The 25,029-nt window shown below is 35.1% G+C and overlaps 1 protein-coding gene and 1 non-coding gene across 2 annotated transcripts; one reads left to right on the top strand and one right to left on the bottom strand.

Moving 5' to 3' along the window:
• Positions 1 to 14,802: 14,802 nt before the first annotated feature.
• TRNAP-AGG (transfer RNA proline (anticodon AGG)) lies at positions 14,803 to 14,874 on the bottom strand. Its single transcript has one exon. It is a non-coding gene; the product is annotated as a tRNA-Pro (tRNA).
• An 11-nt stretch (positions 14,875 to 14,885) lies between these two features.
• Positions 14,886 to 24,408, top strand: LOC145574551 (uncharacterized). The gene is made up of 3 exons (XM_081632371.1): positions 14,886 to 15,012; positions 21,625 to 21,788; positions 23,666 to 24,408. The coding sequence occupies exons 2-3, from the start codon at positions 21,678 to 21,680 to the stop codon at positions 24,116 to 24,118; spliced, it is 564 nt and encodes a 187-aa protein (XP_081488497.1). The 5' UTR covers positions 14,886 to 15,012; positions 21,625 to 21,677; the 3' UTR covers positions 24,119 to 24,408.
• The last annotated feature ends 621 nt before the right edge of the window (positions 24,409 to 25,029 follow it).

Below are 25,029 nucleotides of genomic sequence, written 5' to 3'. Positions count from 1 at the left end.
GTAAAAATCAGTAAATATAAAAAAGAAATATAATAGAGATTCAGTAAAAAAAAAATAATTTCAGTTCAGCAAAAATAATTTCAGTTCAGTAAAATTAATTTTAGTTCGATAAAAATAATTTAAGTTAAATAAAAATAATTTCACTTCAGTAAAAATAATTTCAATTCAACAAAAAATAAGATGAAGTGAACGGGGCCTTAAACTAGTATCTAACTCATTGACATACATTCTCTTACCACACATCATCTTTCTTATGACCTCGTCTTAGGGAATATCTCCCACCTTTCTTTTATATCTCCTATTTTCTTCTTCTTTTTCTATTTTATTTATACCGCTCCGAGCACCAAACACTTAATAATTTTACCCCCCTACGTCAACTCCCGTACAGTTTTTTTTGCCCTCCCCTTTCCCTTCAAATTTTCTTTTCTCGCCCATGTACCCACACAACCCTTTTATAAAAATTTTCTACACATTTTTTGTTTAATTTCAAGCAACCAATTTACTTATAAAATTTTGTTGAATTAAATTTCCAACTTTCATTGTCATTAATTTTTTTTTCATTGTAATTAAATTACGCACATGTAAATTGCTAGTTTTTATACTCGTATTATATATATGTCATATATGTAAAATACAAATGATCAAAATTATGTTCTTGAGTAATTATATGGCACCTTGTTAAGTTCAATACAATAATATGCGTGTTGCAGTAAATTTCTTACCTTGTATTGTTTTTAAGTCATGTTCGTTCATCACCAAAATTTAACAGGATTTAAATAATTTTTATTGAACTTAATTTTTTTTATTGAAATTAAATTATTTTTATTGATCAAAACATATTTTTTAATTGATCACTATTATATTTGTTTTTTAAACTTATTTTTATTGAACTTAACTTATTTTTAGTGAAATAAATTATTTTATTGATTTACTATATTTGTTTTTTAAAGTTACTAATGATTGATTTACTAATTAATTTTTTATTATTATCAAACTTAACTTATTTTTCAGAATTGAATTATTTTTATTAAACTTAATTAATTAAATTATTTGGATTGAATATTATTTGAATAAGGTAAAGAGGATAAGGCCTTAGATCCTATTGTTATTATTACAACAAATTTAACCTGATTAGTTTACATGGGGCTGGTTTAATTAAGTTAGGCAAGATAAGTTTTAGAAAAGATAGAATTTTGTTAAAATGAGAGAAATGATGAATATCCAATTTTAATTTACAACTAAAATAAGACTCTTTTCTCTTCACCTTGTATAAATAATACTAAGTAAAATAAATGATAACACGATATTATACACGATTTATATGTGATATTTGGCCATGTTTTATTGTGTTTTCTTCACTTTCCTGATCCTTTTGAGCTATTATTCTTCCTATTTCGATATTGCTTTTCTCGGCTTGTTTGTTTTCGTAGGAATAGGGCTCGATTTGCGTGGAATTCGTTTTGATCAAGAGATATTTCTTTATATGAAGCGTTTCAAGCATCAATGGAGCGTCATAGCAGCTTGCTCCACAACTTGGTTGTGGCATGCAACCTGTCGGCCACAACCTGGTTGTGGGCGTCTATTATTGGAGCAAAGGAGAAGCGAAGACAGCCCGCTCCACAACCTGGCTGTGGCGAATTCTTCTGTGCCACACCCTACCTGTGGCAGCTCGTTTTGGTGGCGTTTGAGAGTCCTATTAAGATAGAAATACCTAGTTTTATGCTAGGATATAAATAGGTTTTAGATAGTATTTTTATTTATCACTTTACGTACATTATTTTAGAGTTTTTGGGTATTACGTTCTTTCATAATATTTTCTAGGGTTTTACCTTCAAGATTCAAGATTTTATAATTAATTCCAAGTATTGGTTTCTTCTCTCAATTCTCGTATTTTATTATTGTTAATTATGTTTTCTTTATTGAATATCATTCTTGATTTCATGACTATGTGTGAGTAGTTTCTTTGTTCCAAGATCTAGCGGAACCTGAATATCATTAATGCTTGATTTAATTCTTTAAATTCTCTAATGATTATTGCAATTGATATGCTAGACAGAGACTTTGACTCTTCTATGGATGACCGATTGGCCCTTGCAGGGAAAAGGAAACACATTGACGATTTTGGAGAAGTGGAAATGAACGAGCCATCACTTGGGAAACGGACCAAGTCCATCTCTAGGGTGACTCCTTCCTCTACTAGTTCGGCAGAGGTTGACATGGCTAAACCCCGCCCTTTGAAATGAGTACTTTATGTTGGAACTATCGGGGGATGGCTGGCCCTCGCACCGTTCGTGCACTGCGCAAGTGGTGCAATTCTTTAGTTCCCAAGATTTTATTTTTGTCAGAAACGAAAGTTAATAAAAGTATTGCAGAAAATAATAAAAATAAATTTAATTACTTGTATGCTTTTGGTGTTAGTAGTATTGGTAGGGCTGGTGGCTTATGCATTTACTGGAATGATTCTATTGATTTTTCTCTTGTCTCTTACTCTCAAAATTATATTTGTGGGGATGTCAAAACTAGCTCCGGTTTGTTTTGGCGTTTTGTGGGTATTTATGGTTGACTAGAGTCGGGTAATAAAAATAAAACTTGATCCCTGATCAGAAATTTATGTGAAAACTTTGATGGTCCTTTATTGTTTGGTGGGGATTTCAATGAGATCCTTACTTATGATGAGAAGGAATGTGGTGCGGATAATGAAAGGAGAGAGATGCCGGAGTTTCGTAATGTGTTACATGATTGAGATCTTCATGATCTAGGCTTTGAGGGACAATGGTATACTTGGGAACGTGGTTTGACTGTTCGCACTTTTATCAGGGAGAGACTTGATCATTTTGTTGCTAATGGCAAATGGCTTGACAGTATAAATCACCGGAGAGTAGAGAATTTGGACCGTAGTGAATCAGACCATGCACCAATATTCTTGAAGTTTGGTGCGCACAGAAGGAAAAAAAAGAGAAAAAAGAAAAAGTTCTGGTTCGAAACCTTTTGGCTACTTGATGATGAATGTGAATGGGTTGTAAGAGGGGCTTGGCGTGGCAATTTGGTTAGTATGGAAGATAGAATCAAATTTGTGGCTGCAGTTCTTCAGACTTGGAGTAGAAGCAAATTTAAAAATCTAGAGCAACAAATTAATTCGCTTGAGAAAGAGTTGAGAGACGTTCAAAGGGGAACAGTCTCAGATGAATCCCTTACAAAATGTGCCGAACTTGAGAAGAAACTCGATGATCTCTTTAAAAAGCAAGAACTCTATTGGTTCCTACGATCTAGAGCCTCGGAGATCAAAGATGGAGATTAGGTCCTTAAGGCAACGGAATGTAAAGTAACACCGGAAATCAATTCTGATCTGTTGCGCCCCTTCTCGAAAGATGACATTTTTGTCGCCCTCAACCAAATGCACCCCTGCAAGGCTCCGGGACCCGATGGTATGCATGCTATATTTTTTAAAAAATTTTGGCATATTGTTGGGGGTGATGTTATTAGACTTGTTAGTAATATTCTACAGGGTAATGAGTCTATTGGCCCTGTAAATAATACTGACATTGTTTTGATCCCGAAAGTAAAATCTCCTACTCTGATGACGGAATTCAGACCAATTGCTCTCTGCAATGTGTTGTATAAAATTGCTTCCAAGGCCATAGTCATGAGATTAAAATTTGTGCTCCCTGATATTGTATCTGAGAACCAGAGTGCTTCTGTCCCGGGCAGGCTTATAACTGACAATGCTCTAATGTCTCTAGAATTGTTCCATACGATGAAAACTAGATGCAACAGCAGGAAAGGTTTGGTGTCGATGAAGCTTGATATGAGCAAGGCCTACGACAGAGTAGAGTGGATTTTTCTTGAAAAACTTCTGCTAAAAATGGGTTTTGCCAGAAGATGGGTAAAGACTATAATGGACTGCATGACTACGGTCAAATATTCCTTTATATTTAATGGCAATGTGTGTGGCTCGACTGTTCCTTCCAGGGGTCTCAGGCAGGGGGACCCCTTATCCCCGTATCTATTTATTCTCGTGGCAGATGTTTTTTCGGGTTTTCTGCGGAAAGCTTTAGCTAATGGCTCTATTCATGGAGCTAAGGCTAGCCGTAGGGGACCAGTTATTTCCCACCTTTATTTTGCGGATGACAGTCTTTTATTTGCGAGAGCCAACCGAAGGGAGTGTTCAAAAATTGTCGAAATTCTCAACATATATGAACAAGCTTCCGGACAGAAAATTAATTATAACAAATCGGAGGTCTCTTTTAGCAAGGGTGTCAGTGATACAATGCAAGAAGAATTATTGGGTGTTCAGGAAATGCGACAAGTTGATAAACATGACAAGTATCTTGGGATTCCGACCATAATCGGAAAATCAAGGAAGATGGTTTTTTCGGCTCTTAAAGATCGAATCTAGAAAAAACTGTCGGGTTGGAAGGAAAATTTTTATCAAGAGCAGGGAAGGAAATTCTGCTTAAATCTGTCATTAAAGCCATTCCTATCTACATCATGGGAGTATACAAAATTTCGGTTGGGATCATCGACGACATTCATGCTATGATGGCCCATTTTTGGTGGGGCCATGATGAAGGGAAGAGAAGAGTACATTGGAAGAGCTGGAAGGATCTTTGCATCCCTAAATGCTTAGGGGGAATGGGTTTCCGAGATTTAAGAGTTTTCAATGATGCATTATTGGGGCGTCAGGCGTGGAGACTTGTGAGCAACCTGAACTCTTTATTAAACAAGGTTCTACAAGCAAAGTACTTTGCGGGGAAATCCTTCCTTGAAGCAAGTTTGGGGGTAGGGGGCAGCTTTTCATGGCATAACATTTGGTCTTCAAAAGCTTTATTTAAGGAGGGGATGATATGGAGAATTGACAATGGGTCGATGGTGGATATTTGGTGTGACCCTTGGATTGACAATGGATAGAGTAGGTTTATTACTACTCCTATTGCTAAAGAGGTTACTCGGGTTAGTGATTTGATCGATCATGAATTCTGGGAGTGGGATGTGCAACGCATTGAAAACATTTTCAATGAGTCTGATGTTCGCAGCATTTTAGTAATCCCACTGAGCTCCAAGATCAATTCGGATGCCATAACGTGGGCTTTCTCCATGGATGGGAGCTACTCCGTGAAATCGGCTTACATGCTTGGTAAGTCCTGTAATCTTTACCTCTTTAACAAAGCTTGTATGGAAATTTGGAAGCTTGATGTCACTCCAAAGGTTCAGCATTTCTTATGGAGAGTTAGCACAGGCACTCTGCCTGTTCGTGCAGTGCTTACCTTCACTTTCGGCGAATGACTGATGTGATCGACTGTCCTTGGTGCGAAGGCTGTCCAGAAACTATGCAACATGTTTTCTTTGCTTGTCCTACGGTGAGAGACCTATGGGTGGAATGTGATTGTGTGGAGATGTCCCTAGGGCTTTCCGGGTTGTCTTTCTTGGAGCTTTTTAAATCTTTGTGCAAGCTTGACGCAAAAAAGATGAGCAAGGGATCAATTCTGATGTGGTACATATGGAGCTGTAGAAATGATATGATCTCTAATAATAAAGAAACTTATCATCCCTTAATCATTGAGCGTACGCTTTGCCTAGCATCTGACTGCCTCTCTTATGCAAAGAAAATTTATGGTGGTGCCTGAATCAAGAGCCACAGCAGCCCCAAGTCATGGAAGCCTCCACCTGAAGGTACCATCAAACTTAATTGTGATGCATCTCTATATGATGATGGATGGGTGGGCTTGGGTGTAATTGCGAGAGATTGGAAAGGTAAGGTTGTTTTTGCGGCTTCTCGACGATCTAGAGCTCATTGGAATCCTTTAATAGCTGAAGGAAAGGCAGCTGCTATGGCAATTAGGCTAGAAAAAAGATTCGGCTTGACTGACATCATCATCGAATCCGACAGCCAAATTCTCATCAACCACTTGTCCAAAGGCTCGATTTTCTTCACAGACCTTGATACCATTCTTGATGATATTTTATCCTTGTGTTTTAGTTTTATTTCTGTTGTTTGGTGCCATGTAAAAAGAGATGGTAATACCCAGCTCATAATTTGGCTTGTTTAACGCCATTTGGAGTTGACCCCAAGTATGGGAGAACCATAGTCCTTGTGAGGTTTCTCCCTATGTGTTGATGGACAAATTATCAATATAAGGCACTGATTACGTTTTTCTCAAAAAAAAAATTAATTATTTTATTAAGTTGGGATTTATTTTAGGAAAGTTTTAGTTTAGTTAAGTTTTACTAGGAAAAGGATTATTAAAGATAGAAAGGGAAATTAAGGTAAGAAGGGTTTCTAGAGAATAAGGGTATAAATATTCAACACATGAGCAAATTAAACTTTGCCCAAAGTGGAGAATACCCAAGGTAAACTTTCTCTCCATTCTCCTTTATTTCCTTTTCTTTTTCTTTCTTTTCCCCTTCCCCTTTTTGCACGCACCACCGCCAGCCACCACCACACCACCGGCGGGCCGCGCACCACCAGCAGCAACCGGCGGCAGCAGCCGGCTGTGGTGTTGTGGCTGCTGTCTGGTGCACCATTCGAAAAAAAATATATTTATTCTTTCATTATTTCTTTTGTTTAATCCTAAATCTAATTATTAATTATGAGTTTTGTGATGATTTTATGATGATTGATTTTAAGTATGGTGCAAAGTAATTTTCAGATTTTAATTTTAATTAAAAAGCCCCAAATTTAAAACCCTAGATTTGTAAATAATTGATTATTGAAGGAATATGATTTAGGGTGGTTTAAACCTTCAATTTGAGGGTTTAAAAGTATAATTACAGCAAGTTTTCATGAATTAATATTGCTGAAAATTTTGTTAGTAAGCTAAAAATTAAGTTTCTTGAAGGAATTTTGACTACCCATTAATTGGGATTAAAGAGGTTTTAAATTAATTTTTAGCTTGTTTTAATTAAATTATGAGTGGTTTAATAAGAGTATATATTGCTGGAAATTTGTGTGGGGTAGATTTTAATGCCATATTATGATTTTGAATTGTAGGAGACTTTCAAGTGAGTGATTTCTGTTAGTCATGGCGATTTTAAGATCGTATTCAAGGTACGTTCACGTACTTGGTATTTATTTGGTGATATAGGAACATGTTAGGCTTTGCATAATTAATTCCAAATAGTATCATGATAGATTTTGATTGGAATTTATTACTTGGTTGGTGTTGGTGATTGAAATATGAAGCATGAATTATTTGCGATGGATTATTGAATGGAAATAATTATTTGGCATGTTGTATATGAACCACACTTTTATTATTGGCATGATAGGGAGCATGTTTGATTAAACTAAATGTTTAATTTGGTTTGGAATATTGAAAAGGAATTTTACTATGGTTCATATAATTTTTATTGATACTATAAGCTTGAGAAAAGAGCTATTTAAGTGTCTATGTACACGAGGAATAAATTATATATTGGTGCCTTAGTGCACTTAAGGTGTTTCTAACACCGAGGGATAGGAATTATAGCGCACTACGCGTTTAAGGTGTCTTTGACACCGAGGTAGATTTAAAAAGGGTTCAACATTAAATATTATGTGGTCACTAATTATTCAAGAACTAAATTGGAATGTTTAATTGTTTGGATAATTATAATGTTTGATTGTGTTATGGTTTGAGAGTCATCACCAAGTTTAATAAAATGTAAATAATGTAAAGTGAAAGAGATTACGCACCAAAACTCTTGGGGGGAGTTATGCAACTTTATATTTGACCATAACTTCTACTGGGAGTACAGGACGCTGTATTTTCCTTTTATTATTATGCGCAGGAATTCCGTCACTGATGAGTGGTTATTTTATACTAGCACGGTCAGCTCCCGTGTTCGTACCCCTTTATTGGGGCAGGTTATGGGGAAACTCGTTCGATGCGTAATCAATGAAAAATGAATCAATTAGTTACTTAATTGAGAGTTATGTTGTATGTCATATGCTTGTAAACAAGTGCAACGAGGTAAGTGGTGTGTTGATAGGTGATAGCATGTTAGTCAGTTAGTGTGTTTAATTACGCTTATGTACTCAGCATTGCTGATTGTGTGTTTGTGTGTTTGTGTGTTTGTTGGCCTTGTCTTTACCTTGGCCCTGTGATGACCCATTTTTTAATGGAGAGTAGAGGAAACAAGTAGAGAGAAGCTTTTCAGATGATAAAGCATATTCATGATGGGTATGAGTGAAGAGCGAATCATGCTAGTTTCCATAAGTTTATGATGTGTTTACTGCTTTAATTATTTTATTATATTATGCTTGTGAGACTAATGCAAAGGTTTTGAGTTGGTTCGATTTTGTTAAGGGCCTACAATGGTTCCAAGTTGTAGGTTGACTTCGTTTTACTTTGGATTGACTTTACTTTCATTGGTTGACTTTTTAAGTTGAATTATTTTAAATGGTTTTAAAAGGTAGTCTTTCGTTGTGTGTCTTTGATAGTTGCCTTAGCCGTTTTCATGATGGCAATAATGTCTTACATTTTCCTATTTTGAGTTTTAAAATGAGCAAAACATGTATTTTAAAATAAAGGAATTTCTAGGGTGTTACAGATGTGCCCTAATTTAAGTTTAGTTTAAAAAAAACATTTAATTATAGAAAAATAAATTGAGTTAAATAGTATAGTTCTTTATCAATAAGAAGTAGTAGTTTTAAAGAATAAATATAATATCAAATCGATCACTTTTATTAATAAGCTTAGGTTTAGCTAGAAAAATTAATTTCAGTAAAATCAATTACAATTTAGCATTATAAAATTTAATTCAGTAAATATAATTTGATATCAGCAAAAATAACTTAAGTCATTAATATTACGTAAAGAGAATATGATTTTAGTTCAAATAAGTAAAAATCAAGTGAATAAAACACATCTAAGCTAGCTATCCCCACATTAAGAAGTCTTTGAGTTTGGCATGGATGTATTGTTTGGGTCATATATCATTAAAAAAGATTATTAGATAGCTTAACGTGAAAAAATCAATTTCAATCATATAAATTTTGGGTCAAATTGGGTTAATTATTTCATAATTAAAAATCAATGCTCATCCCGATTTCTAATTAAACATATACTTGAAACAACATTTTACTTTTTTTTTTTTTGAAACAACATTTTACTTAGTACTACATACTTTGTATGATTTATTCTTTTCAGTATTGTGGTAAGACCTATCCTTTATTCCTATTAGACCTAATTACCTTTATATATTGAAAAAAAAAAAGGTCATTAGATCTTTTACTAACCAAACTTTTTTGTTGGTTTCTATCTCAAGTTGAAGACTTTCCAAGTCCTACATATTTTAAGTTCTTAATTTCCTTATGAAAATAAATCCAAAACCCAACCTTATTTCTTAATATGAAAATAAAAAAGGATTCCTAAAAGTTACTCCATATATGTATTAAAATAATGTATAGTACGTCAGATCTATATAATAAATTGTTAAGCCCAAAATCTTGAGGTTGCAGATGATATAATGATCTACGCTAGAAAAGGGATTGTCAGTTAAAACTGACGAAGAGCAAATAAGAAAGAAGCAAATAGATTAATAAGTTTTGCAAGAGTTTGATATTGCAAAAACTTTGTAATAAAATAATTACTTGTATGAATTTATAAATGATTTAATAAATGTTGGAAATTGGACCCAACACTTACATAACAAAATGTGGGTTACCCAAGACAAACATTTATGCCTGAAATTCTCTAACTTCATATGTTGACGAGTCAGGATTCAGTACTCACTCGGCTCTATCTAACGATACTACGAAGTCGAGTATACCTTTTCTTTTTTTTTCTTTTTTTGGGTTTGTTTTTAGAGTAACGAACGTACGCATCTTTTATTATTTTGACCCGTGCATGCCACATCGCATCACTCTTCCTACAGGGCACCTTAACGGTGAGAGTTTGGGTTGTGGATCGGAGGAATGGAGATGCATGCATGCATGCATTTTTGTATTTGTATCGGCCAAAATTTAACCGTATATTTATTATTTTAATTGTTTTATTTGATTCACACTCTAACTTGTTTCTATAGTAACTATCGATAAAAGATCTCATATGACTTATAACGTAAAAGTTATTGTAAAAGTATTAGATATTATTTAAAATAAGATTACTTGAGATTGCCAATGAGTCAAATAAAAAGAATTGAGGAAATACATTATTCTTTTATATCACTTATGAAGTTAAATAGTTTTGTAACCAAAATCGGATAGAACGACTCATCATTTGATTATATCGAACCTATCTAATTTTTACTGATTTATTATTATATTTTATACTTCATATTTGTATTAACTAAAACTTATTCTATTTGGATTAAATTTTTGCACGGTATACCACTTGTTTAGATTCATAGCCTTTTATGTTGTCGTAAAATTTCCAAAAATTGAACAATATATAAAAAAAGACAAAGAAAGTAAAGAGGCAAACTTGCATGAAAAGGAAAGAACTAAGGGAGTCTCGAAGAAAGAAAAAGGCAATCAATAATTGTTTGATGAAAAAAGGATCTTATAACTAGAATATGGTAGTTTGCCACATGCCCATATTTTCGCTTCAATCAGCAGCATAATAGTCGATAGATGCGGCTTTAATACGTTTCCTTTATCGGTAGTGGATACCATTTCTTAGCGGGGAGGTGATATATTTTGAGGGACAACTTTCTTACTTGACTTCATTTCCATTTGTTTTTGTCTTATGGGGCTCGTAAAGTTGCGCAAAAGTCGTCTATTAGTTGAATTTTTTCATATTCCGAATCTAAATAAAGCGTTATTATATACTAAGAATATCTATACTACGTGTATGGTACTAAAATTAACGTACAAATAATTGAATATTGAATCCATTTAAGATTTTTTTATTAAAACTAAATTAAATAGAGATGAAATGAATATTTTATGAGAAAAGAAAATTAGGAACTGAATTGAACTAAAGTGATTGGAGCTAAAATGAAATTAAGATGAAGTGAATAGACCCTTAATGACCTAAATAAAATTCTTGAGTTTGAGTGTATGGCATAGTCATGTACCTCCCACCTCATACGTATTTTCACTACACTTACGTTTTTACTCACAAGTTATCCTCGACCTTAATTTCGTATCTACATAGGAACAATAATTTTAGCAATAACCTGTAAAAAAATAAATTGTATCTCTTTGCTCACACTTCAACAGTATCCATTTTTACCAATATTCAATTATTTCAGGAAAATAAAGTTTCAATAAGCCAATATAAGGTTTTTAGGTTTCAATAAGTTAAAAATATATTTAGATTAGCATGGTTTGTAGTCATGTTACTCATATACAATGTATGTAGGTTCATATGTTGTGCCAACACGTCTCATGATCAAGTGGATCATGTTTAGAATAGACCAAGAAATAGTTATGACATGCTCATGCAGTCGTGCCAATCTCCTATACACAGAGTCCGTGCTAGGCCAATAGAATCCCTTAATAATTTTTATATTTTTATTAAATTAACTACTACATGTTATAATAAAAATAGTTAAATGATAAACATAGCTTAGGGCTATATTTAAGAAGTTAAAAAAGGAAATATTGAGAAAAAAGTAACATTAATTACATCGATCTGCACGTGATTTTGTCATAAATTTCTAACTTAATTCCATTTTATGTATATTAAATGATTATATATAACCCTAAGCATTACATTTTTCATTACCTAAAAATAAACAGGCGGATCTGTTGTACTTGTGCTAGTTCATGCTACGAAAACGATGTCCATGCAAGCATATAATACGTTATCACTCCAAAATATCGAAGATCACTAAAAACATTGAGTAACTAAAACAAATCGATACAAATTATGCGATCAGAAGTATCTTCCCTAGAAATAAAACGAAGTAAAAATACTAAAAATAGAAAAAAATAAAAATAAAAATGAAAGAAACAGAATGGTATAAATCAGCGGCACGTGAAAAGGAAAGTGGGTCAGGTGAAAATCGGGGTGACGCGTAGAAGAATGAATGATGAGTAATTAGTGAATAATTAGTGATGAATCTGCCGCTGCATCTACTGCACTCGCTCCTGCCCCCCCTCTCTCCTTTTGCTCCGCGTCAACTCATCATATAGCCGTTGCCTTTTGCGGACCCCACGAACCCCACTCATAATGTTATCCGATCAACTAGAAATTATCCGTTGAAACTTGTCTAAAATTTATTATAGTGAGCTCTTTTTATGGTCTTTGCTTGTCATTGTAAGAAATTTTATTTATTAGGTGGAATGTATTTTGATTATTTTATGTTTAAGGTTGGCAAGATTTTTATTACTTTTATGCAACCATAAAAAGTTTAAAATAGGATTGAAACACCTTCATTACACCATGTCATCCACTTACCTTTTCATTACGTTATGTGGCTTTTCTTTCTATTTATTTCTTGATAATTCTACAATGTCATTCTTTAAAAATAACACTATAAAATGCTGATATGGCGAAATCTGATTGGTCTGTATTTAGTATTTTTATTTTCATTTTGAATTATTTTTAATGTCCATAATGAATTAAAATTGTATTTATATCATATATTCTTTTTAATACATGATTTTTTTTTTTTTTAGAAATACATGATTATAAATTATGAAAATTTATACTGTTAATTAATTACTTATAATAAAAAATCACAATTATTTTTTTAAAAAAAATCACAAAATTAAAACTGTTCCTCATCAACGTTCTTCATTCATCCACCCATTCCCAAACATTGTTAATGTATTCTCATCAACGTTCTTCATTCATCCACCCATTCTCAAACATTTTAATGTATTCTCAATACCCCTTGCACCAAAAACATACGAAATAGCTAGACAGCGAACAACCAGATTGATGGATCACGAATTTGCTACCGGAGAAGAAAAAAATCGCCTGAAAACTGAACAATAAATTCCCAATAAAGTCGCCTGAAACCTTCGTGAAATTGACCAAAATCGATCCTAAAACCATCGCCAAACTATCCAAGAACTGCCATGTCGGAATGCCTATGCTATCGCATGAAAACAGCCGCCTGAACCCTTGTAAATTTGCTTGAAAACCGCTAGAAACACACCCCAAAACTGCACCAAAAATTGAATAAACCACCAGGAAAGACGCCGGTAAACACACCAAAACTGCTCCAAAAACGCACCCAAAATTAGAACTAAAGAAGCAGATTTGAAAACCCAAAAAAAAATCAGATCTTTGGATGACTTGTTGGTCGGAATTTCGATTTGAGTTCCGACTGAGTACAAGATTTTGGGGACGATGATGATGAACAATCAAGAACGATGATGAATATTTGATTTTCTAAATTAAATTTTGATTATATAATTTAATTTTCTGGATGATTTTAAAAATAAAAAATAGATTTTCAAATACTATAATTATGTAATCTTAACAAAAAAAATACATGTATTTTCAATTATACATATATGTATGGTACATTTTAACTTTTAAAAATAAAAGAAAAATTGACCAACCATAACATGCCACGTCATCATATTACGGTATCCTTTTTTGAAGAATGACATGCAATCATAAAAAGTTCTCCACAAGATTTGAACATACAACCCCTAATTCGAGAATTAAGTGTCTTTACCATCAAAATATGTGATATTTAAAATTATTATTTGAATACAAAATATTACTCCTTCAGCTTCATATTAATCGCAACACTATGATGTTTACAAAGTTTAAGAAATTTTATACAATAGGGTTTAAAAGAGGATTTTTTTTTTTTTTTTTTTTTTTTGTTTTTATAATATTGTATTGTTAGTAAAAGAAAAAAAAGTAGTATAAGTGGGGTTGATAGGAAAAATAAATAATAGTAAGATATGTGTAAAAGTGAAGTTAGTGGGAGATAGAAATTATAAAATAATGGTATGTCCTTTCCAAATATAAAAGTGTTGCAATTAATATGAAACACATGAAAAAAAAAAAAAGATGTTGTAATTAATACAAAATAAAAGGAGTAATATGTAATGAATGACAATTTGATTACAAGAAAATTAAGTCATAAATCAAAACGTAAATTAATGATTAACCCCATGTAAATCTGTAATAACCCACTAACCCAGGGAATTGCATCCGCCTAAAAACTAGTTTTATCCTTAAGTATTTGTAAAAATACTACGCATAAGAGTACTTTCTTTTACTAATTTAGGGCCTGCTTTGATTAACTGAACTGAACCGAACTTATTGGAGCTGAACTGAACTGAACTGAATTGAATTGAATTAAACTGAATATTTTATGAGAAAAGGAAATTAAAAAGTGAATTAAATTGAAATGAAAATAAGCTAAAGAGAACAGATACTTAGTAGCTGACGGAGTAATAACGTCTGAGTACTTTCTTTTACTAATTTAGTAGCATATGACGGAGTAATAACGTTTGATTTCTACAAAGTGTCAAAGTCAAACTATTAGTAACGGAAAAAGTATTACCTTAATATTCATGTCAGAATCAAGTAAATGATGAAAGTATGAAACGGGATAAAATTCAACGAGTCATGTCACATCTTATGGTGAACTGGTCGTGTGGATAAATATCACAATTGTTTTTGGGTTAGTGTTTTTTTTTTTTTTTTTTTTTTTTTAAACCGGGTTAGTTTCATTTAGGCCCAGTTAATGAAGTCCAATGTCAATTAATTTAAGCCTTTTGGACCGCACAAAACAAATGAGGCCCAGTACGAAGTAATTGTAATTTTCACCATACTGGGCTTCATTATATTGGGAAGATTTGAAGAGAAAAGAGAAATCAAGGATAAAAATAGCAACGAAGAAAGATAAACACAATAGTAGTATTTGGAGCATGGAAAAGACCAATACATTTAAAAAAATAAAGGGGCATTCCGAGAATTGAACTCGGGACCTCTCGCACCCTAAGCGAGAATCATACCACTAGACCAAATGCCCTGTTGATGTACAAGTAACTCGAAAATTTATAAATAAACGGTAAATTTGATATTAATTTGTGAAACTAAGTACAAAATGCTCTTCGCTACCAAATTAAAAGTTCCTCTACATTTCTGGGCTTTCGTTTGAACTTTGAAGGTAAGAATTCTTCGATTATAAAGCATATATTATTTGATTAATCCTTCACTTTCTTCTTAATTTCTCTAAATTGTTGTTTAATTACACATTTAATTGCTGAATAATTTCGTCGGTATATTAAACAATTGATAATACATTCAAATTATTGCTGAAAAATAACTTTGAAACTGTCCGATTTAATTTTGCTGCTTTATTATTATAGCATCGTGTTACATACGCATTAAACATGTGCTATTGTCTACTTAGCTATATTTTTTTATTTTTTATTTTGTATGTCGGTGGTTTGTGAGGGTTTTGAAGTCTAGTGCATGCCACATGTTCGACGAAATGCTCATGAGAGTTTTGAACTGAAAAAATAAAGGAGAACAATGTAGTTGTTGTTGGAAGTTCTTGATATAATGCTAGAGTGTTAGGAAAAAATAAGAGAGAGAGAGAGAAAAACAATGGAAGGGGAAAAGTCCCACATTGATTGGGGAGGAAGGTTTTTCCTTGTTTTTATAATGTAGTGCTTTAGCACTACTTAGTTGAGTAAGTTGGAGGTGTGTGTTACTCCACACACACACGCGCGCGCGCGCGCCGAGCCGAGCCGGGTCGGGTCGGGCCTCGGGACTTGGGGTCTTGGGGAATGCGATGCGCGGGCGTGGGTCCTTGTTATCTTTTTGGAGAAATTTTATTTCCTTTTCCTTGTTAACAGAATATTCCAAGTATCCGTTTTTGACTGTTGGGATTTTCTGACTGTTGTGGGAATTAATCAGCCATTAATCCCTTGATTTTAGCTGATTAATTCACTCCCTTGTTTCTTGCCTCGTTTGTTGACTGACTAGATTAATCTGGTCATCTTCTTGGCCAGGTTCTTCCCACCTTTTATGCTTCCCGTTTTTCCTCTTCACCCTATAAATATTCGGTGGTTTTCTCAGCCAAAACATAACACACAATCAGTCTTCTCTCTTCTCTAAAATTATTTAAACACATGTTCTTCCTGTTCTGTTTTCTGGGCAAGTATTCTGAGTTCCAGTCGGGTTTGTGAGTGCACATAAACTCCGGCGCCGTGCTTATCCTGGAGGGCGACCGCAATTGTCTACTGCACCGGGACGTAGCGCGGAATCGTCTTTTAGGTCAGTGGTTCTCCACGACGCGGCTATTGTCAGTTTGGTTCACGCATCAAGAGATAAGTTATTTCTGTTTATTGCTTATTAGTATAACAATCTAAAAGACGATCATGGCTTCCAAATTCCTTGTTCCTGATATGTCTAAACTAGAACCTCTTGATGGAAAGAATTATAAACGTTGGGCTGTTAGGATGCGTTTTTATTTGGAGCAGATTGATGTTGCATATGTTCTTGATGATATTGTTGAACCTGTTGATAAAGATGATTTGTCTGAATATGAGATTAAGTTTTTTAAGGATGATAGAACTTGTAAGGGCATGTTGTTGCATTATATGTCGAATAGTCTGTTGGATATTTATATGGGTTTTCATCATGCTAAGGATATTTGGGATGCTTTAGAGAAAAAATATGGAACTGATGATGCTGGTACTAAACGTTATTGTGTTAGTAAGTGGTTAAGTTTTCAAGTTGTTGATGATAAGCCTATTATTGATCAGATTCATGCCTATGAGAGTGTTTGTATTAATATGGCTGCTGAAGGTCTGTCTATTTGTGATACTACCCTTGCTATTGTTCTGATTGAGAAACTCCCTCCCTCTTGGAAGGATTTTCGTAACCAACTCATGCACAAAAAGAAAGACCTAACCTTAGAGGAACTTGCTGCCCACCTCAAAATTGAGGAGGAAAACCGTATCAAAGACAAAGCCCCTTCTGTTTTCCCTTCCTCTTCTTCTGCCAAAGCCAACCTTGTTGAACCCAAATCAAACAACCAGTCCAAAGCCAAAAACAGTAACCTTAAGCCTAATGGGAAAATTCAGAAGTACAAGTTTAAGGGGATCTGTTATGAGTGTGGTATGACTGGTCACAGAGCTAGAGATTGCAGGGTCAAGAAGAAGAATGGGCAAAGTCAAGCAAACCTTATTGAAGATTCTGACGTTATTGTTGCTGTTGTTTTAGAAGCTAACTTTACAGGTAATGCTGCTGAGTGGATTGTTGACACTGGAGCTACCAGACACATCTGCGCCAACAAGGACATGTTCACTACCTATGACAAGGTTGAAGGTGAAAATGTCTTCATGGGCAACTCAGCCTCTGCATCTATCCAAGGCAAAGGGAAAATCGTTCTCACTCTCACTTCTGGAAAATTGCTTACTCTCACTAATGTTTTGCATGTTCCAGAAATGCGCAGGAATTTAATTTCTGGCAGTTTGCTCATGAAAGCTGGACTGAAGCTCTCCTTTGATTCTGATAGATTAGTTCTTACTCGCAATGGGGAATTTGTGGGGAAGGGCTTTTGTAATGGGGGGCTTTTTACTCTTGATGTTAAAATTGACACTATGAATAAGAATGCTAGTACTTCTTCTGCTTATATTGCTGAGTCTATTGATTTATGGCATGCTAGATTAGGCCACGTTAATTTTGATTCTGTTAAAAGGCTTAAACACTTAAATTTGATTCCAAGTTTTTCTAAAACTGATTTTTCGAAATGTCAAGTTTGTGTTGAAGCCAAATTTACTAAAAAGCCATTTAAATCAGTAGATAGACAGACTGAAGTACTGGAACTTGTTCATAGTGACTTAGGTGATTTTAATAATCACGAAAGCAGAGGGGGTAAAAAGTATTATATTACTTTTGTTGATGATTGTTCACGCTTTTGCATGGTTTATCTTCTCAGGTCTAAGGACGAAGCTGAGGAAATGTTCCTCAAATATAAAGCTGAGGTAGAAAACCAGTTAGACAAAAAGATCAAGAGAGTTAGGAGTGACAGGGGTGGTGAGTACAGCCCTGACACTCTTAAGGCATTTTGTGAGCAACTTGGCATTGTTCATGAGACGACGGCTCCCTATTCACCCGAACAAAACGGTATAGCTGAAAGGAAAAATAGAACTTTAAAGAATATGATGAATTCTATGCTTATTAGTTCTGGGCTTCCTAATAACATGTGGGGGGAGGCTATTCTTTCTGCTTGTCATGTTTTGAACAGGGTTCCTCACAAGAAGCTTGACAAGACTCCATACGAAATATGGAAAGGTCGAGCGCCAAACCTGAAATACTTGAAAGTGTGGGGGTGCCTAGCAAAAGTAGGCATACCTAGTTTCAAGAGGGATAAAATTGGTCCCAAAACTGTTGATGCTATTTTTATTGGCTATGCTTATCAAAGTGCAGCTTATCGTTTCTTTGTTAAAGGTGCTAACAACTCTTATGCAGGTGGTCATATCATTGAAGCAAGAGATGCTGAGTTCTTTGAGAACATTTTTCCTTTGAAAATGTCTCCTTCTAATGATAGTGAATTGCATGCTAGTAGTTCTGTTAGTTTACCTATTGCTAATGCTCCTATTACTAACGATGATTCTGTTTTGGAGCCAAGGAGAAGCAAAAGGGCAAGAAAGGAAAATAGTTTTGGTCCTGATTTTATTACTTCTTATTTATCTGAATCTTCCTTAATTGATGATGATTTTGTGCATATTTTTGTTTTGGAAGATGATCCAAGAACCTATGATGAGGCAATGAGGTCAGTTGATGCTGTTTTTTGGAAAGAAGCAATTGATAGTGAATTACAATCAATTCTCAATAATAACACTTGGGAATTGGTTGAACTTCCTAGAGGTTGTAAGCCCATTACTTGTAAATGGATCTTTCGGAAAAAATTAAAAGCCGATGGATCCATAGACAAGTATAAGGCAAGGATAGTGGTAAGGGGTTTTACTCAAAAGTTTGGCATTGATTATTTTGATACTTACTCCCCTGTTACTAAAATTGCAACCATTAGGACTTTAATTGCTCTTGCTTGCATTTTTGGTCTTGTTGTTCATCAAATGGATGTCAAAACTGCTTTTTTGAATGGTGACTTGGATGAGGAGATTTACTTGGTCCAACCTGAAGGGTTCGTTGTTCCAGGACAAGAGGAGAAGGTTTGTAAGTTAGTCAAGGCATTGTATGGGCTTAAACAAGCTCCAAAGCAATGGCATGACAAATTCGATAAGACTATGACTGGTAATGGTTTTCATGTTAATGAAGGTGACTCTTGTGTTTATTTTAAGCATGATAGTCATGGTTGTGTAATTATTTGTCTCTATGTGGATGATATGTTGATTTTTGGGACTGACTTGGATCGTGTAAATGAGACAAAACAGTTTTTGAGTTCGAACTTTGAAATGAAAGACATGGGTGAGGCAGATGTGATTTTGGGAGTAAAAATCAAAAGGACTCCAAATGGCATCTGTCTTAATCAGTCACACTATGTTGAAAAAATTCTTAAAAAGTTTGACTCATTTAATGTCGATCCAGTTAAGACTCCCTATGACCCAAGTTTCCACTTAAAGAAAAATAATGGTAATCCAGTTAATCAGTCTGAATATGCTAGAATTATTGGTAGTGTTATGTTTCTTATGAACTACACTAGACCTGACATTGCTTATTCTGTTAGTAGGTTGAGCAGGTACACTCATAATCCAAGCAGTGATCATTGGATTGCTCTAAGGAGGTTGCTTAGGTACCTTAAGGGTACTATGGATTGGGGTTTGCACTACTCCAAATTTCCTGGAGTTTTGGAGGGCTTTTGTGATGCCAACTGGGTATCCGATAATGATGAAGTTAACTCCACTAGTGGCTATGTCTTCACCCTTGGGGGTGGAGCCGTATCCTGGAAATCTTGTAAGCAATCTTGTACTGCTATGTCTACTATGGAATCTGAGTTTATTGCTCTTGAATTGGCAGGTCATGAGGCAGAATGGTTGAGGAACATGCTTGCAGATATTCCACTGTGGGGGAAGCCAGCTCCTTCAGTTGCACTTCATTGTGATTCGCAAGCTGCTATTGCTGTTGCACACAACCATGCCTATAATGGGAAGAAGAGACACATCCGTCTGAGGCATAAAGCCGTCAGAAATTTGTTGTCTGAAGGGGTGATATCACTGGACTATGTAAAGTCCGAAAAGAACATTGCGGATCCGTTAACTAAAGGCCTATGTAAAAAACTAGTTTTGGAAACATCGGAAGAGATGGGGCTAAAGCCCGTTGTATGAATTGTGAAATAATGAACTCCTACTCACTATGAGTTCAAAGGGGAACGTTATGTAATAATTCGGAAGCACATTTTTTATTTGTCCATCTCTAGATGTTTGTTTTGTGCTTAGCTACATATGAGAAAGAGGATGAGCATACGGCTCTTAATGAACCCATATCCATATTTTTGGAGGTGTGTTGTAGCTCACACTTGATGGAGTTCACCTACTTAGGTGTGGAAGTGTGGCCGCTTCCTATGAGTATTTCGTGGGCTTATACTCTAGAGCACCTATGAGCATCCAGGCTGGACGTATGGCCAGTATAATGCGTCACCTTTATTCGCGGAATTTCAGAATATTATACATGTTCAATTGTGTGGCTCAAAGTGACGGGTCCCTAACTCCCTATTGAGTTCAAGACGAAGGTCACTTGGTAGGTGAGGGATCATAGCTTGATGTCCACTATGTGTTAATTCAAGTCGCGAGACATTGACACTTATGCAATTGTTTTGTTTTGCCCAGAATTCATTTTTTTCTTTCATTCTTTTCATATCTTCGAACCTGTGGGGGATTGTTGGAAGTTCTTGATATAATGCTAGAGTGTTAGGAAAAAATAAGAGAGAGAGAGAGAAAAACAATGGAAGGGGAAAAGTCCCACATTGATTGGGGAGGAAGGTTTTTCCTTGTTTTTATAATGTAGTGCTTTAGCACTACTTAGTTGAGTAAGTTGGAGGTGTGTGTTACTCCACACACACACGCGCGCGCGCGCGCCGAGCCGAGCCGGGTCGGGTCGGGTCGGGCTCGGGCCTCGGGACTTGGGGTCTTGGGGAATGCGATGCGCGGGCGTGGGTCCTTGTTATCTTTTTGGAGAAATTTTATTTCCTTTTCCTTGTTAACAGAATATTCCAAGTATCCGTTTTTGACTGTTGGGATTTTCTGACTGTTGTGGGAATTAATCAGCCATTAATCCCTTGATTTTAGCTGATTAATTCACTCCCTTGTTTCTTGCCTCGTTTGTTGACTGACTAGATTAATCTGGTCATCTTCTTGGCCAGGTTCTTCCCACCTTTTATGCTTCCCGTTTTTCCTCTTCACCCTATAAATATTCGGTGGTTTTCTCAGCCAAAACATAACACACAATCAGTCTTCTCTCTTCTCTAAAATTATTTAAACACATGTTCTTCCTGTTCTGTTTTCTGGGCAAGTATTCTGAGTTCCAGTCGGGTTTGTGAGTGCACATAAACTCCGGCGCCGTGCTTATCCTGGAGGGCGACCGCAATTGTCTACTGCACCGGGACGTAGCGCGGAATCGTCTTTTAGGTCAGTGGTTCTCCACGACGCGGCTATTGTCAGTTTGGTTCACGCATCAAGAGATAAGTTATTTCTGTTTATTGCTTATTAGTATAACAGTTGTATCTGTTAGTAAATGGGTGTTCTTTAATTTGTGGGGTTTTACTTTAAAGTTATAGTTTTGATTAGTTTCGTTTCTTCTATCCCAGTTCAATTTTGATTTCGAGCTGTTGCGGGAGTTAGATTGTTGGTTGGTTCTACGATGTTGAAGAGTGTATTTGGTGAACTGTTTAGTAAAGGACTCCACAGCAATGGAGGAAATAAAGCTATGCGTTGTTTGTATATGATGACGAATAACATTCACACTGGACAGGTATACTGCGTCTTTTTTATGATTATTACTTGTATGGTTTACATGATTTGCATATTAGCCTCATATATACAATTCTTTTGCTGTTATAGATGTGTTCCTATGATTACATTTGGAAATTTATGGTGTTTTGGCTGATGTGCACTTTGTCATACGTTGTACTTCAATCCTTTATAAGCTTCCTTTCGAGATAGTGAGAGATGGACTGATTGTGATCATGAGAATTATAGACTAAAGTTGAGCGGAGTGATGTATGAGATGTGAGAATTGGCAAGGATGGGGTTCTTTGCATTTTTCATGACTCGTTTCTCTTTTGAATTTGGCTGGGAGCATAAAAAACATCTGAATTCTGATTATAGCTAGAGTTCTAGCTTAGTTTTCAGAAGGATGCAGCTTCTGTCATGATTATATATGGAAAAAATTATTCTTTGTTATATGTTGAACCTTTTGGGATGTAGGGATGGCGTTGGAGGTGGATTGCAATACTCCTAGCATATTGTTCAATAGTAGAGTAATTCTAGGATAAGGCTCGGATCTTTAGCCCGAAATGTATTATAGATCCTGAAGGTAGAGTTGAAATTGTAACCAATTCTAAAATGTTAGTAGGCTAGTAGGAAAAGGAAAAGCAGCTGTGAGTATTGGTGCTTGATTTCTGGGCAATCTTAGGCTGGTGTGAGGAATATTTCGTAATAAATATTGAATCTGAAAAGCACATTGACATTCACAATCCTGAAAAAAATCCAGTATTGGTAAATGTTAGTTCAGGAACATGAATCAATAAATCAGGGGTCTTTCCCTTCAGAATTGATCCCATCTTCTATAAAAAATTTGTACTGTAATAGTCGCATGCTAAGTTTAGTTGTTTGTTTATTTCTATGTGCCCTGTTTAGGATAGGAGCTTAATTTAAACAGAACTGAGTCTCAATCTGAAGAGCCATAAGCCTTTTGTTCATTTTGAACCGAGTTGCAATAAATTATGCTCAATCTAGTGTTACGACTTATGAGTGAATATGGGGGTTACATTTATGGGTTGTAAGATAGCTCTTTCAAGTTTCTTTTGCAAAAACATGATGCTTTATTATATCGTGCCTGATGGCATGGAGTTTAATGAAGTTATCCAAGTAAGATGATCAATATCTGCTTAGAAGAAAATAATGTTCCCGAGCTGAACTTGTTTACTAGTTGGGAATTTGGGATACAGGTTGGTGTTGATGAGCAGGTTTAGTTTACTCTAAATGGTGAGTTTAATTTACCCTTAATTTGCATGCAATTATAGTTAATCTTGGGTTTTGAGCTCAAAAACAATTATGATTGGGGATAATTGAGCAGCTTTGTTACATTATTTGCAACCGCCATCTTTGAACACTCCCCTGTGCATATTGGTTACTTTCTTTGTGTTTTCATTTAGCTATCTAAGGTACATTTCTCCCAGCATTTTTTTTTATTGCATTCTCAGTTTCATAGGCAATCATTTTCATGTGAAATATGATGCTCATGCTGCCCTGAACTATAGATCCAAGTGAGCTGATGAGTTAAGCTTGAGAGGCATTATTGAACCCTTGGTAGGCTCTATTTTTTAGTATGCGACTTGATATACTACTCTATTAGTTGCTTTCATTAGCTTAATGTGATGGCCTTATATTTATTTCTTGGCTGAAGTATATTTCGCTGGTCAATGTCGATTGGTTACATGCCTGCTCCTTGCATTGTGAGTGGCTCAGAGTCCAATTGTTTAACTAATCATCCAAAATAAGTAGTATTTATTTGCTCCTTTAGTTTGGTATTTCATCTATGTTGATAAATATGCCAAGAAGCTCAAGATAACTCAAAAGATTTAATCCTTGATAATTAATTCCTGTCTGACATGGCCCCCATTGCAGTCCCACTGTTCTCCAAGGAGCTTCTTTGGGGTGGAAGATTACCTGGATGATAATAATAGCCGGCCATATACGTACCAGAAGGAGAAGAAATCAAAGAATCCGCAAAAGCACATATCATTTAAGCAGCGGACAATTGCTTTCATGGAACCATTTACCCTGGATGTACTCATCTCAAAGCGATTTGTCCAGGCCTCACTTACTCATAGAGTGACATGTAAGCAGGTTGCAGTTTCTGGTACCAATTCCAAGGATATTAAAGCTGCTCTCAAGTCCCGATGTGATATACCAGCTTGCTTGGCTGTTGGTAGGATTCTGGCTGACAGAGCAAGAGAAGCAGATGTTTACACAGCTTCTTACACCCCAAGGGCTAGAGACAAATTCGAAGGGAAGATTAGAGCAGTAGTGCAGTCTCTCATTGATAATGGCATCGATGTTAAAGTCTATCTTGACTGATTATATAATGTGACATCAAATCTTCATGGCTGTTTTTGTTACCTAGCCTTGGATTAGCTCATGCTCTTGTCTAAGAAACCACTGCTGCTGTCAAAAAAAAAAGAAACCACTGCTGCATCATATATAGGTTGGTAGGCCTACTTGTATATTATATATGGCTTCAATAGAATGCGGTGATTATAACAGTTGGGTTTATTTAGTGTTTTCTGGTAAGTATGGAACTCTTCAGATCGAAAAATTTTCTTAACTGTAGTCGCAGGTTTTTTGGTTTGAACTCACAGTACTTTGTTTCGTCAATCCTATCCCCAGCTCGGATTGCTATAAATTTTTCATATACTTCGTATGACAAATATGTACCAATTGCATATTTGCATGTTTATATAAACTATGAGTCTTGTGATCGGCTGATAGTCTGATGCTCTGATATGCTAAGGAATAACCTATGATTCTCAGACTCGCATATGAATTCTTAATTATGTCCTGAGACTGAGATGCATTATGAACCGTGGGGTAATTAGTCTAGACCAAATTAATCGTTGGGGCATGATTCATGGCTTGAAAAATTGTATAGCAGACACGACTATATCCGTAATATGCTAGTTGCTAGGCTTATGTTCTCCTTGAACCTAAACAAGTGGCTGAAAGCCTGAAATTCCCATTACTTCATTATTCTGTTCTTACAATTTGACTTGATTATTTGAAAAGACAAAGCGCGGCTATTAGAACCAAAACATAAAGAGGATTATAAAACTAAAAAACGGAAAATTTACAAATTGCAGCCATTTAAAGTTCGTATTTTGCAAATTGCAGTCAATTAAAAAAAAAATTGCAAATTTCAGCCCAAAAGTTCGTATAAATTGTAAAATGCAGCCCGATTCAACTTTTTCATCGGTTTACATGTCGAAAAATCT

This window comes from Chenopodium album, chromosome 13 (genome assembly GCF_948465745.1).
Source record: "Chenopodium album chromosome 13, dcCheAlbu1.1, whole genome shotgun sequence".
Lineage (NCBI taxonomy): Eukaryota > Viridiplantae > Streptophyta > Magnoliopsida > Caryophyllales > Amaranthaceae > Chenopodium > Chenopodium album.
Note: the sequence above shows the minus strand (reverse complement) of the source record. Positions and strands in the feature narration are given on the sequence as shown.